The sequence below is a fragment of the Giraffa tippelskirchi genome, chromosome 2, assembly GCF_054371585.1.
Source record: "Giraffa tippelskirchi isolate mGirTip1 chromosome 2, T2T-mGirTip1v1.2.pri, whole genome shotgun sequence".
Taxonomy (NCBI): Eukaryota; Metazoa; Chordata; class Mammalia; order Artiodactyla; family Giraffidae; genus Giraffa; species Giraffa tippelskirchi.
The window spans coordinates 41,086,082-41,105,638 of NC_137276.1; the positions used below are offsets into that span (position 1 = coordinate 41,086,082).

The 19,557-nt window shown below is 37.4% G+C and overlaps 1 protein-coding gene across 2 annotated transcripts in view; it reads right to left on the reverse strand.

The window, feature by feature from the left end:
• Window positions 1-345: 345 nt before the first annotated feature.
• A1CF (APOBEC1 complementation factor) overlaps window positions 346-19,557 on the reverse strand; it is a 50,264-nt gene continuing 31,052 nt past the window's right edge. The window contains exons 6-11 of one of the 2 annotated variants that reach the window (XM_081557148.1): window positions 14,462-14,559; window positions 9,533-9,806; window positions 7,380-7,561; window positions 4,343-4,479; window positions 3,491-3,642; window positions 346-577 (exon numbers count right to left, since the gene is read on the reverse strand). In XM_081557148.1, the coding sequence (XP_081413274.1) occupies window positions 426-577; window positions 3,491-3,642; window positions 4,343-4,479; window positions 7,380-7,561; window positions 9,533-9,806; window positions 14,462-14,559 (995 nt within the window). In that variant the 3' untranslated portion in view covers window positions 346-425. Of the gene's footprint in view, window positions 578-3,490; window positions 3,643-4,342; window positions 4,480-7,379; window positions 7,586-9,532; window positions 9,807-14,461; window positions 14,560-19,557 lie in introns of both variants that reach the window. The other variant, XM_081557141.1, reaches the window with a different exon arrangement.

Below are 19,557 nucleotides of genomic sequence, written 5' to 3' on the forward strand. Positions count from 1 at the left end.
CTGTCCCTCTGCCTTTTGTGACTGTGTATTAAAGCCGTAAGCCAGGGGCTAAGACTGGAATTACTTGGCTCCCTTGGTTATTACTGATTGCCCACGTCTGTTTAGCTCCTGAATTCTTGCTGGCTAAAAGGTCTCTCTCTATTTTGTCAAGGTTTGTAAACATGCTCCCCAAACCCTCAGGAACCCTGAGAGAAAAACTTCTGGGGACAATAACTCTTTAGCTATCTGTTAGATAAATGGCTCCTTAACACTGCATTTCGTTAGGAATAAAGTTCTCTTAACATAATTTTACAATTAGTATAAGCTGTATAGTCTCAGGACAGGCATCACTTTGGGACAAGTATTGTGATCATTGGGGGACTGAGTTAGAGGTTTATTTCTTCTAGACTGAGTTTGTGTGTTTTATTTTTAAGACAAAGATGTCTTCAGAAGGTTCCATATCCATCCCCTCGGGCAGTCACTGCAAAAGTGGGGTAGACCTCATACGCTGCATATGCTGCTAAGTCTTGTCCCAGGGTAACCGCTTGCTTGAGCTGGGCTGCGGACACAGATGCAGTTGGACTGGGGACAGCGTAGCCTGGAGGAGGAGGCAGAGAAAACTTCATGAAGGGGGTTTAGATTTGCTTCCTTTTGGCTTGTTGTCTTCTTTTTGAAAGATGACAATTTAGCATGGTTGCTTAAAGCCCAAAATTAATATGTACATTTTAAAAGATGCCCTCTGAAGACATAATATCTGGACTCAAGCATTAGGGAACAGTGTTTCTCAGAGTAGAGTCAACCACCTATGTCAGAATCATTTCACTCTTACAAACTAGAAACATTGGGGATAAGATGCCAAGAAACAGACACTTCACAGGATGCTGAGTTGATAAAAGCTTGAGGTTCAGAACTTTTTCAGAGGGTCTCAGAACTTATAAAGGAGGGTAGGCAATGATGGGTTGGCAAGGCATGGTGGGTGGGCTCTGTGGGTCCAGTTCTGCTGCACCCCCTCCTCACCTAAAGGAATATTAAAAACCATTGCTGTACTCAGGATTGTAAGGACTGCGTAGACCAGTAGGATAAATATTTAACATTTTAGCACATTTCTATGTAGCAGCATAAAAGCAAATACCTAGTGTGGCCACATTTTGACCTAACTGGACAGGGCCAAAAACACCTAACCCCACCATCAGTCTGTCTTTGGTGTATGTGGAGGCCTTGATGCTCATCCTAACTGTCAGAGAACCAAGGGGTTTCAGTAATAAGGACATAATCATGTACTTTCATATTACTGTTTTTCTAGCTGATCAATATTCCCTTTTGAAGAAAAGAGCATAATAGCTGTTATCTACAAGCAATATTTCCCTGTTAATGTTTTAGATCAAAACCTGGTTCTTTCTGAGATGATCCCCAAATTGTGAAAGATAATAAGAAAAAGGGGAAAGTGTGCTTAAGCAACAAATGGGGACCTGATTTTTTTATTTTTTAAAAAGCCCATTGGTTTCTGTGTTGTGGAAGTCTGCCCAACCCCAGACACATTGATTTCTTTCTGGTGGCTTCTCAGGAAGTGGTGGTAGGAAGCTGGCTGGACTAGTTTTTAAAAAATTGAATCCAATCCTTGGCTCATGAACTTGGGGCGGTAATGCTGACTAATGCACAAGTGGAGTTTGGTACATTTTCCGTGGATATGAGAAATGTGTTAAGAATTACTTTCATAACTTTAGAAACAGTATTTCTAAAGTAAGTAAGTAAAATATGTGTGTGTGTGTGTGTGTGTGTGTGTGCATAGATTTTATCTTTAGGGATTTTGAGTTTTCTTTTTCAATTTGGCTAATTTCTAAAGTACAAGAGTATTTGTGTTCCAAACAGAGTCTTCCCTTGGAGCCTGTTATTCTTTGCTTGACTTCGTAGTGAGTTATAAAAGATAATCTCAAATTCTTAGGCATTCCCAAGATGATTCTCTTGCTCTAAATAATTTTTTATTTCTTGTAGGGGCAAATAAAAGTGAGGATAAGATAAAACATTTTTGAGTAAAAAGCAAATCCTTTCCAGTGTGAAAGCAAACTTTTAAAACTCTTCTGGTAGTGGCTCATTTATTTTTATAGTACATGAATTAGATATCTTTGGGGTACAGCTCTCTGTAAGACAGGAGTTTAACTTGCTGCAAGAACTGAGAAGCCTGGCACAAGTCCCCAGAAGATGGATGAGTCAACACCCTGTTGTATGGGAAGCAAGCACAAAGCTTATGGCCCCAGCATAACCCAAGAGGGACCTGGCCCTTGGCAGTGGCTGCTGTTGCCTTGGTAACCTTGAAGGCGTGCATCACACATCTTCTCCACATTCTACAGAACAAAGCTGGAATTGAGATCATACTTGTGTGTGAAGCATGATTAGTTTTAGCCTCACTTGCCAGAATGGAAGACATATTGGCAAGTTTTGAGAAATAAAAGGAAATGAGAGCAGGCTCAGGTGTTATGGATGTGAGGAATATAGCAGTTCTCATACCCACATACGATCAGTATATAAATTAATCAATTGATAAGAATGTCCTATTTCTAGGTCTAGTCTGATTTGGGCTTGTGGGAAGTATGCCAACAGTGACAAGTCAGAATGACAGATTTCTTTGAAAGATACAAACTTTTATTATTAAGAGTGGAGTAGCTCAGACTAACTGCTGAAGGAAAATTTCCAAAAGACATTTCTTGTCTGGTCCTCTTTAATCTCTAGAGGATTCATTTTAATTATTAGCATTTGGTGTAGGTACATAATAAATGGGGGAAAGTCTTTTACATGTGACCCTGAAGGCATGTTGATCTACAGATAGGCTTTACTTTAAGTGACCAGCATATGCCCCAGACCTAAATTATATAACAAATAAAATGAGCCTGATTATCCCCTTATTGAAAGGGTCTCTCTCTTTTCTCTCCCTCTCTCTCACATACAGAATTTACTTCAAATAATTTTAAAAAATCGGCTCTACATATTTCTTACAGAAAGCACAGTAATAAGAGTAGGATTGAATAGAACTGAAGATTAGAACTGGGGAGGGAGTCCAAGGATTGCTTCAAAGCTGATTGACCTTGGCCAATGGCTTAATCTTTCCAGTACTTGGTTTCTTCATCTGTACAATGGGCATGATGGTAGAGTCTGTCTCTTGTGGTGTCATGAGCATTGCTGAGATAGGTGAGTGCCTGGCACACAGTTAGAGTTCAAATAAATATCAGCTATTCATAGGCAGTTCTAAATTCTCTTACTAAAAGTAAAAACCAAAACAAAACCAGAGGCAGAGTGACTGCTTCGTTCTCGATCACACAGATGCTTATAGCTGAGCTAAGACTAGGTGCCCCCACCCCTGCAGCCCAGCTCTATTCCCTCGCCTATACATTAATGGCTCACTAATCAGCTTTAGAGTAGATGTAGTTCACAGACAAATCTGTGAGTCCGTGGTATCCAAGAGGGTCTCCCAAACTCTCTCTGTAGGGTGTCATTTCTGGCGCTATTTTTTCCAAACCTGGAAATGCAGGAGCAGAAGCAGTGGCAGCAGCTGCGGTCTGGCCGTCGGTTCCATCAGTGGGGATGCCCAGGGCCTGCAGGGTGTACTCGGCCGCGTATGTCTTTGCTTCATCCATATAGGCACTTAGCTTCGGAGGTGTGAAAGGATGGCTGGAAAGCAGAGTCAGTCAGGGTGCACATTTTATTAATAAATGTGTACTGCTGAGACAGATGAAAACCTAAGGCACTGTATGCTTTTTAAGATGATTGGATAATGGAATTTTTTGTGGGTACTTATCTTTCTTTTTGCTTTTAAACCTTTTAAGTATCTATGCATGTCGGAATATTTGTGAACTTATTTAGAACATGGGTGGGATGACACTCCTGGAATGTACTTGCAACCCATTATAAACCTTTTCTAATATATATGTGAAACATGATGGTTCCTAAAACGTGCAGAAATGCAGGCTCAAGGTAAAATTCTGAAGGTAATAACCACTAACAGAGAGGTTATGTCTTTCGTCCAAGATTTAAATGGCAGAGTATGGTGTTATTAGGTATAAAATGGTAATTTTGTATACTACACAGATAAAAACATGGGCTATAGTTTTCATTTCTATTACACTTAATATCTGCAGTTTTCCATTGGTTGATGAGAGTACCCAGTCTTCATTGTCTCTGAAATTTAGGGGCTTTGAGATGCTAGTCTCATAGCTGACACATATATCCCAAATACACATCTCAACGTATGCTTTGAATAAAATGAGTCAGTAGTAAGCTTGAACATTTATCTTCTTTAGATAGTGATAAATATACACTACATTTACAAGAGACTCTTATTCTAAAATCTAAATGATGAGAAGTTACACACATGGCAGGATTCTGGCTGGCCAGGGCAGGAATGGTTATTTTGTATAAGAAGAGTTGTCTTTGGTCTTGTCCAATGGCAGAGTGAAGCTGATACACAGGTTGTCCCCAGTTATTTTTCTGACAAATTTCTTCCAATATCTACAAGAGTGGGGAAAAAAAGTGACTTTCTTTCAAATGTCACATTTGCATTATTTCTCCAGCTTTCAGGTTTTTAAATTGAATCTTCAGAGTTTAAGAAAATATAAGAAGATATAAAATGCCACATGGTTTAATGACTCATAAAATTTAAGATGAACTCAATTTGAACTCCATTTAAAATGTTATGTCTATTAGTTCATAAAAATCATTTTCACACCATTTAATCTAATATGCTTTTAGTTTAGTCCATTAGCTCTAACTTTTTACTAATACTTTACTTTTTTGATTTGTTTGATATATTTTTTTTAATTGATATTCCAGCACTGTGTAGCTGGATTTACTCATCATTACTGTGAATCCTTCTGTTTATAATGGTTTAGAGAAAATAACCTAAGAATTTATTCCTATTTCATGGCATTTGTCATAGGGTTTTAACTTTACCTTTTCACAAAAATAGAGTTAAAAAGTTTGATGGGTATTTCTTGATGGACATGAATAGATGGTGTTGATAGTTGCCATGTTTTTGTTTGGCAAAACACCACTTCTGGCTATTTTTACAATGATCTGATTTTTAGAAGCTGCCTTCTGTCGTTATTCCAAACCAAATCTTTCCTAATGGCACATATTTTCTTCATCCTGAAACCATTTTTGTTGGCCCACAAGCCCTGATGCTCCCACTGGGCAGCAGATTCAGTAAACTGTGCAACATAAGGCATAAATCTGAAAAAATAACTCCTGGGGTAGAACTGTTCCCTAGACTGAGTCCATGGATCTTCTTATCTCATTCACTCAAACACTCGTCCAGCAGCAATGGCACATTTTCTTGTCTATTAAACTTTTAGGTTGTTTTTATTTCCTCTACTAACTTTTGCTTTTTAGTACACTTAGCTTTGTAGCATCTTTTTTTCATCTACAAAGTGTTCTCTAAGGTTCCGGGGCAATAGTCAGTTACTTGAGCTAGTAGATACTTTGCCTGCTTGTTTATGCCCATTGTGCAGACACGTGTAAAGGATTTTAACTCTAACTCCTGACTCTGCAGGGAAGCTCTAGTACCTCTGATCTTCTTGTTGGAAGTTCATAACCCCTCCAAGATTTGTCAAGGCTCCATCTAGGCTGGTTGGTGGTGGCATGACCCTTAGTTTCTAAGCCACAGTTGCAGAAATTCAGAGAGATTAGCTTTAAAAACTTGGATTGGTTCATAGAGAGGGTTACTGATGGTACTATAAAGCATGACCAATTTCTCACCTGGGTTAATATAAAAGCAGAGATCATTACACACTCTATAGTAGCTCTTAGAACTATTACGGAGAATTTATGACAATGATGGGGCTTCCCAAGTAGTGCTAGTGGTAAAGAACCTGCCTGCCAAACAGAAGACATATGAGACGTGGGTTCAGTTTCTGGGTCAGGAAGATCACCTGAAGGAGGGTATGGCAACACATTCCAGTATTCTTGCCTGGAGAATCCCATGAACAGAGGAGCCAAGAGGGCTAACATCCATGGTGTCACAAAAAGTTGGACACGACTGAAGTGATTTAGCATGCAGCATGCACATGACAATGATTTTTTTTTTTTTCCTTAAAATGTTTCTGGATATCCCAGTACTTTAATTAGATTGCTTATTTTAGGTTTTAACCCAAGATATATTGGATGACTAGCTTTTGTGTTTTCTGAACAAAGCTCCATCATTGTACTTAACTAGATTTTATTGTAGTTAGTTATGTGTCAGGATCCTCTCACTGGATTGCCATATGATTTCTGATGGCAAGGATTATGTTATATTTGCTTTTCCATCTTTAGCTCCTAGCATAATACTTGGTGCATAATGCTGGCCCCACAAATGGTTTTAAACAGACACATTATTACTGTTTACTACTCTAATAGGCATCCTTTAAAAAAAAATTACCTCAGGAGGGTTGCAGAAACTATAAATGAGCTCCTTTATATGTATAAGAAAGCTATTAATCCTACCAAAAATAATGAACCAAAAAAAAAAAACATTCAAGATGAGCTTTTAGAAAATCAAGTTCTCTACTTGATTATAATCATAAGGCTACTTCCATAAATTTGGGGCTTTGGGGTGGGAGTACCTTTGGGGTGGGAGTCAGGAAGTTTCCTTTAGGATGTGCAAACTGTCAACTCGATACTGATTATTCAGCCAAAGTATCTTTGCAGAGTCCAACACATAATGCACATCCAGAGGGAACAGTCTGAGGGTTAACATAGATCCTGTTTTGTTTTATTTTTAACCTTGTGATTCAGTTTCCATACTGGAACAACTTTTATAGCTTTAAATTTTCCAATAATAAAAATCATACCCTCATGCAGGAATATGGAAACTTAGAACTGTGAAATGAAAGCAAAAAAATTTACCGTAAAGCCACTGCCCAAATATAATCACTGTAGAAGACTTGATTTGATATGACTGATGGCGTATCATAGTTAATATGAGTAATGATACACCATAGATTGCACGGTGTTTTCACTTCACCAGTGTTTCCAAGAAAAGATGTTCTAATGAATCCATTCATTCCCTGTTGTGAGTGCTCTTCATTTGCTAATCAACCTTGCTTTATTTTGTTTTCATTTAAGGTACTGGTTGATAATTCTTAGTAGTACTCAGGATTTTTGCATTTCAGTGGATGATTATTTAAGATGTCAAATTTTATAATTAAAAAAAACAAGAGTCTGAAGTGGACCAATGGTATTCAGTGCCCACCATTGTCTCACAATATGTTATGTTGATTGGTCACTTTATCTATGTAATAAAACAAAAGAAAACAAAACAAGACAACAGCCCAAGTAGGGATCAAGTCAAATCCATTGACAAATGGTGAATGATGGTCTTTGACCCAACTTACACAAACCATTCAAGCTACCTCTGGAATAACATTACATACCTGGGGAGCAAGTTTAATTCCTTGGGGCTTTAAAGTGACAGGATTCATTGGGGTGAGCTCCATCCCAGGTAAAAGGTCATAGAGTTTGTCTTCTCTCTTGTCTCCTTTGAACTGGTATCCCCGGCCCAGGCCTGTGTAAGCCAAATAGCCACGGCCGCCCAGTCCTCTCACTCCCGCAGCCCCTACAGGTACATTCATGTAAATTTCTAGGAATGTAAGAAGGCATTAAACTGAATCAAACCACCAGAAAATCACCCTGAATCTTACTGTAATGGAAAAGTTAGCCCAAGTCACATTGATTATTGCCCTGAAGATGGATAGAAAACTCCAGGATTCTAATGTAATGAAACTCAACATAATACAGCATTTACCATAGGCATCTTCTTTTTTTAAAAACTGTGTATAGAAGAAAGCAATACTATCAAAGCTATGGATAAGTAGACATGCCACTTTAAAACTTGGGTATAGAGAAAAATTTTGCAATTTCTCTCTTCAGTTAATTTTGCGTTGACATTTTTTTGTAGACTAATAAATGTTGGGAGGTATATATTTCACATCACAGTGTAATATGACCACATGTATTAAAATAAGTCTTGCCTTTTTGTCTTTTACCAGTAAATTAGAAATGAATTCTAGTTTCCCTAATGTTCCATTCCTGATGACCTGTTGGAAAACCAATGTTTAGAAAATGTGTTTTAAAATACACCATTTTCTTATATTTTATCAATGTGAGGCTTAAATTTCCATTGAGTTTCATTAATAGATTACTTTTGATTTTTTGTTTTGCCACATTGCTACTTTGATTTCCTATTAGTGTTGTAAAGAGATAAAAAGTTGATTACCCTTCATCCATGAATATCATTCATTGATTTCTTTCTGGTTATAAGACAGGTATTTTTCCCCTTGGAGTAGAGTTTGTTTTTTTCCTACATTACAACTGGTTGACAACTTATACTTAATGTAGGGATTGTTTAATGACATGATTTTAGATGATAAATGTACAATGGTCTAATGACATAATTTGTCATCAAACATATAAACAGATTTTCCTGAATGGATTTCCTTCAGGAAAAGGTTCCTAAAGGTTTCTTGTATATTACAACTTTGGGTGAAGTGATTGTATTATGAGTATGGAACTTTCAAGGCAGTTGAAGACTAGAACTCCTAGGATGGCCAATTCAGCTCTCCTGAAAAATAGTAAAACACAGTAAGATAATTGTTTCCACAGTAATCTGGACATGCCCCTTGCTTCTAGTCAAACCCAAGAATAGATTTAAGTACACAGTTTGTCATTGAATTGCCCAGACTGTTGTCATATTTGGAAGACAAAATTGAGATTCTGTTGGCATTGATTCCTAGCAGAACGATTCTGAAGGATCCCATTAGGCAAAATCAAGACAGTTTCTTGAAAAAATGCTTTCCTTATCTTTGACATTTTTTGAAATAACTGAACTCAGACAACTGTTTGAACATTTGGAATTCTCATAGGATTCAGTAGGAAAGATTTGTTTGGCAATGAGATTGAGAGTTGTTTATTTTTTTTTCTATTTGGACTTTTACTATTTAGTTCCCCATATCCTAGAGAAACAAGTTGATTTCCCTAGTAATGTGGCTTTTTGGAAGGCATTGTACATATTTCTCAGGGGAGGTCAGATGAGAGCATCTCATGTATCTGTTAGAATATATTTATGATAATTTGTGATTTATATGTGGACATGATGGCACTGAGTCATCATCCAACACACATGTGTCTTGACATTTGAGGTAGTTGGTTTCTAGTGAACCACACTGCTCCCATTTGAAAGTTTTGTAATGAGTCACATATGTTTGTAATATGGTAGTACAATGATAAGGAAGAAACTAGTAATTGTGGATCTGAGTTTTAGTGTATGCATATTTTATGAGCCTATGCAGAGATCAAATGCATACCTTAAATTCATTTACACTGTATTCTGACCAAGTTTTTCAATAACCAGTTGTAATGTGAAAAAAGATTCCTATGAAAGGAAAAATATTAATGTAATATTTGATTTTCCAGTTCTTTTCTCCCAGTAGACTCATCCAATTAGACATAACTTAGATACAAGTCTATTGCAATACAAATAATTTGAAATTGCAGGGCTTCATCTAAGACAAGAGCTGATTAATGTTACCTCTAACAGAAGGGGCCCGGATAATGGCCCTGTTGCCAAGATGTCCTTTGGTGGTTGGGAAATGAAGGCTGGGAATCGCTGTGTAGGCCTGGGGGGCATAGAAGACAGGCGCTCCAAGGTAGGTGGTGGTGGGATCATAAACATGGCCCAAAGAGTAGGTATACTCTCCCTGCAACGTGGTGCCCCTTCCACCTGTTCCTCGGGTGTACCTAACATAACTGTCCTTGTCCACTGGTTTGGCTAGGGTCACTTCAATGGGGGACCCGTCCAGTACCTGTGGTAGACAGTAAGGAAAAAGCAATGTGAGAAGATATGAAGACAACCAGGTGTGGCTGAGTCCTAGTAACACGTCTCCTTCTAAGGGTTAGTCTATTTGCTGCTGTTTACTATTTCACTTATCTGTTTGAATGGAAAATGTTGCCTGTCATGTCAGTAAACAAAGGATGTTGCAGCCATCAAGCCATCACATTACAGCTGCCCCCAGTGGTGACATCGAAGGAACTCGGGATGGGAAAGAACAGGACACTGGCTCTAGATAGCTGAGGTGCATCTCAAAGGAATGATTTCAGTGAGCCCAGACTCTTGCATCTTCCCATATACTGAAAAGTGCTAAATTCCTTAACTTGAGATATCCGGTTTTCTTTACCAGTTATCTTTTGTTGTTCTAACTACCTTGTCTTTGTTGCAAAACTCCTATGTATCTGGCTCCTCTCTTACCTCTTCAGAGCAGCCCTTTATAACTATCGACAGGCTGTCTCCCAGGCTTCAAGTCCTCAGAATATCCTCACAGTGAAACATAGTTCTCAACTTTTAGGTTGTGTAATTTTTCCAGTCAACATATGCATCATCTTTTCATAGGTTCTTGTTTTGTGTGCCAGTTGAGTTTTCCCTGAATGGTTTGTTGGTAAATTGCATGTAATCTGTCAACAGGCCAATAATTGGCCACTGTCTATTGACATATTAGTTACAAATCTGTTAACTGAATATAGTCACTGAGACAGAATTATGTAATATTTTTATGTGATGTATTTTAAAATACATATTTACATAATTATATAATTCTAAGAAATTTTAGGTTAATTATGGGTGGAATATACTCTCTAGTACCTAGCCCAGTGCAATGAAGATGAAAGGAGATCAATAAAAGATCTTATCAATTGTTCACACTTTGTTATGAGTGGCCTAGTCAGGCCTTTCCAGTTGCCAGCCAGCTAAGTGTCTTACTCGTTGGAGCTACATAATAGCTGAGTTTTTACTGGAAAAGAAGATAGGCATAAAAGTAGGACCCTACTTAAGGAAGTGAAATCATTGAGGGTACTGCATTTGTTTTCTTTCGGTACTTCCTTAAGAAGCAAACTTTTGATGTGCTAAACAAACAGGAATAGCAGGTCAATACTAATGTTTCTCAAGTCAAGTGCTACTTAAAACTTGTCTTCAAAAATTTTTAAAGTGGTTTCGTTTCTGATACAAGTTTTTTACATTTCGCAAACAGATCTGGATGTTGAAAATAGTGGCCATGTGTAGATCTACAAGTGTGATTTGCTTTTTTATGTGTTGTTTGCATACATAAAAGACAAAGATGGCTCTCAACAATTACTTGATACACTGATATATTTACTATCAAAGAGACAAGGTGTTTTGAGGAGGCATTTGTAGTTTCTTTCAAATAAGAATATATTTTTAATAAAGAAAAGAAATATGAAGTGTCCCTGCAAATATTCCCTTTCACAGCAGCTGATGATTTCATGGGTGATTCAGTGGTTCCTTGATCACTGATGTCTGCTGGACAAAGTTCATGCTTTATGATCATCCTGATCATTTGGGATCAGCCTCTTGTTCCTAGTTACATGTATCTGCCCTCCTTTTTAGTAGCAGGAATCAGTATCAAATATCTATCAAATATCTTAGGTCGAACACACGGAGAGAGAATTCAGCTCAGATTCTACCATATTGTATTGATGTTGATGTAATTAGAAGAAACAGACTTGGAGTATTAAAGCAATACCTTGGATTTAATTCTTTGTCTTTGTTCCTGTCTTAAGAAAGATAAGACACCTAAAGAGGTCTGTACTTACAGGCACTTCTGTATCAAGAGATGTTTTTAGCGGAATGATTCTTTACTGAAAAGTCAGATTTCTTACTGTAATAGACTTTGTTCTGCATGACTCTGCTCCTGTACAGTGTTCTAAACCCAGTATTGTAGTTTACTTATTTTGTTTAGGTGTTTCAAGGTGTAAGACAATATCATATTAACCTGTATAGCCCCAAGCCCAGCAAGATTTCTTTCTCATTGTAGACATTCACAGGTATCTGTAAAATAAGTGAATAATCACGGGCAAAGCTCAGTTCATCACCTTTCTGTCCAAATAGGTTTCCCTGCCTGACTTCCCTAATGTCATTGTCCTGGTCCTCTGTATTGAAAACCTAAAATGACTCATCCTTCTTTCCCACTGTTCTATCCAGTCAGTTCCTGGATCCTTTGAATTCACCCTGCATAGTTCTGTGTAGAGCTTTCTTCTACATTCCATTCTCACCCTCATTCAGGCCCTTATTTCTTCCCATTTGAGTGACTTTAATAGTTATTTAACTAGTTCCAATTACATCTCTCTCCCTATTCTATGAAACTTCAATTCTTAATAGGTTGATTTCCCTAAGTTGTTAATGGGATCATTACTTCATTGCACAAAAAACTTCAAAGCCTCACCTTGTCTAATAGATTAAATATAAATATCCATATGGATACTTAAAACCTTTCATAGTTCTAGGCAAACTTACTTTTGATTTTCCCATATCACATTACAGTTAAGTATTATTATAATATTTAATATATATTTAATAATAACATTGAATATGTATTTAACTATATAATACATGTATACATTGTTATAAAAATATCTAGCCATGGGTTTCCCTGATAGCTCAGTCGGTAAAGAATCTGCCTGCAGTGCAGGAGACCCAGGTTCGATCCCTGGGTTAGGAAGATCCCCTAGAGAAAGAAATGTCAACCTACTCCAGTATTCTTGCCTGGAAAGTCCTATGGACAGAGGAGCCTGGTGGGCTACAGTCCATGGGGTAGCAAGAGTCGGACACAACTTAGTGACTAAACCACCATAAATATGCCAGCTGCAAAAATTGGAAGCATTTTGAATACTTTTCCACTATGATGATTCCAGTGCAATTATTTAGCATTTAATTGATGATGGTCCCTTCTTTACAAGCATCATGTATCCTCAGAAATGTTTTCAAACTGAGAAACTAATCTATCAAATTTTTTCAAGGAAATATTATTATGACACTAAATGTAATTATCAATGAAGAAGAAATAATATTTTGCTACCTAGACATACATTTAAATATGCATTAATATTTTGCTTTCTAGTTTTGTTTTTGTGTTTTGGAGTCAGGAGTCTCCCCAACTGTGCAGCCCCCACATCACCCTCCCCCCCACAGCAGGATTCACACACTTCTGTAGACCAAGAATAGCTCATAAGCCCAGGCCCCACTATGTCTGAAGGCCTTGTGCTGGGAGACTCTCTATTTGCCCTGTAGATCCACTCCCCATTGGCTGCCAGCCTCCAAGCTCCCACAGGGAGTTCTGCATGGCTTCCCGTCAGGGCTCCTGGGCCTTCTGGATTATGATTGAATTTAGTTAATGGGGAGGCCTGGCCAGAGGTTGGAGGGAGAGAGAGCAAGTGTGAGCTAGTTCTTCTCTTGCCTCCCTCCCTATGAGGTGACCTTGGCCTGAATATGTCCGTTGGCCAAAGTTCATTACTTTTCTCTATAAGATCTGCTCTTAACAATCCTCTCCCCTTTAGGTTTCCTGTTACTTCTCTAGTCCTTTGTCTCCTTGGCTCCAGGAGTGCCCCAGGCTCCTGCATTGTCTCTCTTAATTCTCCTGCCCCAGGCTCATATCTTTATAGTTAGTCCCTTTGCCAGCTGTTTCCTATTAGGGTTGACCAGCGCAAGGCCTGGCAGGTGAAACAGCCCTGTGCTCATTCGATTCATAGCAAGGCAATCCATCTTTACTGTTCTCCAATTATACTTTGCTCTTTACAAATTCTATGCCTCTTCTGAGAATTCCTCTCCTTTGCCATGTTTTTTTTTTTTTTCCTTTTGGAATTCTTCCCAAGTGTCATGGCTTCTCTTAAGTATTATCTTTTCACGTCTATGAAGATTTTCTGATTCTTAATAACCGGCTCCTCTTTGAACATTGTCACCACTTCTTATCCATTTTTTTTTTAAACAAAATTTATCTGACTGGACTTTGCAAAGGTATTTGAGTACTTGTCTTAATCCTCAGTTGACTTTTAGCCCTTTGATAAGCATCTTTGGTTTGAGCCTTTAAGTATTCCAAATAATATTTAGCATGATAAATGGTTTACAGAAGATTTTCAATATATGGGATTAATAAGTAAATATTATACTGGTTTCTAATATAAATCACAAGTTAGAATATAATATTACTAGTTGTTTTCCCCAGAGCTTACTCTTGGCAAGGTGAAGAGATTCCAAGCTTTCCAGACTTGGAATATCAAACTCTAAATGCAGAATGATAACCTTGACATCTTGTCAGATCATCAGTCTCCAAAATACTATACTACAGAGGTTATAATTTCTTTGAAATAATGAGAGAAAACTGATATTGGGAAAGTCACCTCGGGATACTCCATTCCAACTCTCTATTTCTAAAAAAAATTGAGAGCCAGTGACTTGTCCAAATCAGCCAAAATTAGAGATAGAATTGGACATATAAGCCATATCTCCATTGAATTTTCCATCACTCTTGTTCATCTTAGATGGACTAAGGCAGCCATGTCAGAGATGGAGGAAGCCTGAATGAGATGGACTTGCAGGACTGTTCTCCTGAATAAAACCTCCACAACAAACTTTGGTGGAATCTGTACATAGTTTTTCTTTGTCCTACATTACCTTCCCATTTAAAGCTTTCATAGCCTCCACTGCATCTTCTCGGTTAGTGAAGTGCACAAAAGCATAGTCTCGGATTTTCTTCACCCTTTCCACAGCACCTGGAAGCGGAGTGAAAGTAGCTCCGTTAGCAAACCTGAGCTAGCTCTGAACATGATATACTTAAACATTTAGCTTGCAAAAATCTTGGTTTTTTTTTTTTTTTTGAGATTCATTATTTAAAGAGCTCATTGAGAATATTTCCTGTGTTCAGGTTTAAAATTCCACCCATTCAACAGAAGATTTTGTTTGTAATTCTTTAATAACACTATGTTCTGCCTTATTATTTATAGATTTATTTGTGGATTTGTTTTTCTACTTCCTAGATTATTATCTTTGAGGATAGAAGGGTTATCTTTTTCAGTATATTATATAAAGGATAGTAATTTATACATGGTAAAATATTTGTTGAGTTGAACTCAATTATTGGTCATCTTATATATTTAGGTAATTACCTTTTTAAATTTTATGGCTCTTTCCTCAGAAAGACATCTTGACTCGTTTGATTTGCACAATAAAATTTTAGAGTTAGAAGATACTTAGCAATAATTTAATTTTTAATTCATTTTACCTTTATTTGTTTTCAACTTAAAGATTCTGATTCTAAATCTCTGACAAAGTAAGTGAAATTTATGAGCTCACATAGCTAGGAACTAGAATTCAGATTTCTCATCTGCTTATCTCATTTGATCAAAACAAACAAAGATTCTGAAAGTACATCTGAGAACCAAGATAGTTTCTTACCATGCTGGTTTAAAATATCAAAGGTTGGAAACAATGTACATATCCACTAATCCTACTAGAGGAATCTCATTAATAGAAGTATTCACACATGTGCAAAAGGATCATGCATAAGAATATTAATAACACTAGTCAGTTGAAATAGCAAAATAAAACAACTTAATGTCATTTTCATGAGTGATTAAATCTGGTACGTTTGTATTAAATAATACTAAGAAGTCTTTAAAGAGAACAAATAGGCCCATGTATACTTACATGGAAACCTTCAGAACCTGTTGTTAAATCTAAAAAGTTACAATATAATAAGTATAATATTATAGCATTTATATTTATAAAATCCCAACCCACACATTTATTGCACATAAATATGAATATACACACAGAAAGAGAACTGAAACGATCAGGATTGAATTGTTAATAGGAGTTAGTTCAGGAGAAGATCCTGATGCTGGGAAAGATTGAAGGCAAAAGGAGAAGAGGGCGGCAGAGAATGAAATGGTTGGAAAGCATCACCGACTCAATGGACATGAACTTGGACAAACTCCAGGAGATAGTGAGGGACAGAAAGGCCTGGAATGCTGCAGTCCATGGGATTGCAAAGAGTCAGACACAACTTAGTGACTGAACAACAACAACAGGAATGGGGAAAAAAGTTGGGGAGAGTAAAGGGGACTTTCATATTTTAATTTGCATTCTTTGGTGTTTTTACAAATAATTTCAATATTGATATATATTCTTTGTGTAATAAAAAAATAACAAATCAACCTAACCTATTATTATGTAGAGGGGTTGCTGTACATGTTGATGGACATGTGTAAAAATAAAGTTCTACCAAGATGGCTGAACTTTAGATTTTACATTTTATTATTAAAATGTCCTTGCTTACTCAATTTTAAAAATAGAACTTTTGCCTAAGGATAGAAACTTGTTTAATATTAATTTGTTAGTTTACCATGCAAATTATCCTTTTTCAGTTAGTCACTTGGGTATATTTTGAGCACTCAGGTTTTCTTCCACCCTTAGTTTCCAGGGACAACCGAGGATGGTACCCTATGCCAGGGAGGATCAGAAAAGGATATGTCTTCTCCTTTTTTCCTCTCACTGTCAAAGTTCAGTTATCTACCTTCTTAGATTCAAGGTTGTGAAGACAATTTGAGTTTCTACTCTGCTACATGTTTCAATGGCTGTAAACTGTCTTCCTTCGGAATAATGATAGGGTGCTAATGTAAAGATAATTTTAAAACATTGTGATGCTTCTTTTTCCCCTCAGTATTTGATTCTTTACTTCTTATGACAGTGGTCGTACAGAACAAAGTTATATGGCTAAGTTGAGAAAATAAAGGTATTTAAGACCATGAACCATGCAGATATATAATTAACTGCATTGCAAACATGGTCTTTTTATTCCTTCAGTATCAGGTTGGAGTAATTATTGTGACTTAACCTCATGCCTCTCTTGGGTATTAACAGGTAAAAGATGGGCCAGTGAGGACCTCTACCTTCCTGGTCTTTGCCCCATTCACTCTGCAGTGCCATCCTCCAGCCAGGCTCCCAGAGGCATCTTGGTATTGTCCTTATCTAGTTCCTGCATAGTATTTTGTGCACAGGGGCTATTCAATAAATATTCCTGGAATGAGCAAATATTTTAGTCAATTCATATTCTGTTATCATTCACATTAGTTATGTGGCATTTCAGATGATAATAGATTTTGGCGTACTCAAATTCTTTCAGATATTGAAATCAGCTTTCGTTTTTTGAACAAAAACGTTTAGCTACACATGCTTTTAGAAATCATGGTATGTGAAAATGTAACCTCATTAAGCAGACAGATTAGAAAGTGAGAGTTTTTAAAATCATAAAAGCTGGTTTTCTCTACAATGGTGTTTACCATATGGCTTATTTTAATATGTTTCTTCTTGTTTATTGATCGATCATCATTTTGCAGAGGGTAAGGCAATAAAATATCAGTGGTCATCCATAAGACTCTAATACAGGGAACTGGAAAACAATGACTCTGTTCATTATCAACTTGTCAGCAGCAGTTGAATTACCTGAAGACAAACACATCTGCAGTCCCAAGGGGAGACTATCAGAAGGTCATGTTTCCCAAAGTATGGTTCTCAGACCAGCAGTATCAGCTTCCCCAGAACTTAATGGAAATGCAAACGCTTGGGACCCCTCCCAGACCTATTGTTGTTCAGTCACTCCGTCATGTCCTACTCTTTGCAACCCCATGGACTGCAGCATGCCAGGCTTCCCTGGCCTTCACTGCCTCCTGGAGTTTGCTCAGGTTCATATCCACTGAGTCAGTGACGCTACTGAATATGAAATTCAGGTGGGCGGGGCCAGAAATCTTTTAACAAGCCTTCGGGTGATTCTGCAGGTAAACTGTTTTAAGAAAATCAGATTTTGTAAAATGCTTATAACTGGAATTTCAGCGGATACTCTTAGTCTACACTGGGGAAGAACATACATTTTCTGGCTCTAGTTTTTGTTTTAATTATCATTATTTCTCTGAATAGCAATATAATATTTTCAGGTTAATAAGGGTTAAAATAATATATCAATAATTATTTGCAAGAATACTCAGGGTCCTTTGAGGGATCCAACTTTCAATAGAATTTTTAAAAAGTTATCTTTTTGTTTCTCAAATTTTTCTAGGTAAATATAAAGTTATCATTTCCACTGGAAAAGAGACTAGTTAGCTCTTTTTTCGCCCAACAGCAGATGTCTGCTAGTCGACAACCCTCTGCAATTCATTTTTTTTTTTTTTTGCAGAGTGCCAAGAAGCAGCAGCCACATATCATTATGGAGTCCTAAGAGCTGTGCCACCAGCCTCAGAGAGAGAGAAACAGACCTGGCATTTATTATTTTCACTACAATTAAAAGAGCCTAGACACTTGTCTCTCTTCAACATGCAGACTAGAAAGCTAATAGCCAGTGACTATGAAAGGAAACAGCCTTTTAGTAGTTTCTCATTCCAGCCTTTCTGCCCCCACTCCATCCCAAAGAGTAATGTTTTAATTACACAAAATAAGTATTATTCATATGGGAAGGAAGGAAGTCAGTGCTAAGTCATGGTGGAACAATGTTTATACATGCACGTATCAGTTTCTATGCTCACAGCTGCATCAACTTCCAGATCTCCAATTACATGTCACTTCTCCTAAACAACCTAACCCTAGGAGTTAGGTTGCCATTGCTGTTAAACTCCTTCCACACACACACATCCTACCTGTTAGTTCTTCCCACCGTGCCTGGCACCTAGGAGCTACTGAAACAATGACAGGTGAGTGAATGAGTGGGTGAATGGAATATGTGTAGGTCATGAGGGTCCTTGAGTTGTTAAGAACAACCTCTTAACTAGACCTGGATTTAAGTCCAGAACCTGCCACTTTCTGGTTGTATGACCCTGGACAAGCAACTTATCTGCTCTGGGCCCTGGTTTCTTTAAAATAATGGAAGTAGTAAGGTACCCTACATCACAGAGTTGTTGAACACACCATTATACTCAAGTAGCAAGGAAGGCAGAGTTCCTGAAGTGTGGAAAAAGACAAGTCTCTGGTGAATCTTTAAGAAGGGAGAAAAGAGATCCTTACTAATTACCTTTAGACTAAACCATCAGTTTATGCTAATACACTTGACAGAGCAGTCAGAGTTGGAAACAGGCAACATAACTATGTGAAGTGAATATTCTCAGGCAGTTTTAAGGTGATGGTATCATGGCCCACGCTTATCAACAACCTAGCAAATTCTCATTTACGGAAAGATGTCACCATAGTGATAAACTTAGACTAACATGCTCGAAGGCATGCTAATCCCACACGATGGTCTGCCAAAAAAATGGGATCCATGGCGCTCAAATTGGGAAGTGAGTCATTCTACATCTCCTCTTTTGGAGACTTTCAAAGCAAATAGAAGGTTAAGAACTATGATAAGTCCCATAGACAAACAAATTTCTAATTTCACTGAATCTGGTGTTAGCAAACTTGTTTGACCATGGATCCCTTTTAAAAGTAACATCTATTGATAGTTTATAGAATTAGTGTTCTGCAGTACTGGCTTTGAGAAATACTTGTTTGGACATTGTTTCTTAAAATGCTTTACCTGTCTCAGTGTTACAGTTCCTATATGAGGAAAAAGAGATAGGGAGTCAATCTCATGGCTTAAAACTGACAATGAAAAATATTGAAAAAATGAAGAGTAATAAATTCTCCTCCACCATCCTTTTTCTTTTCTATTCACTCAAATTAGTTTTCTAGAACAAACTGTTACTTCCTTTCTTATGTATCTAAAGTCATAATCATATTCCATTAGA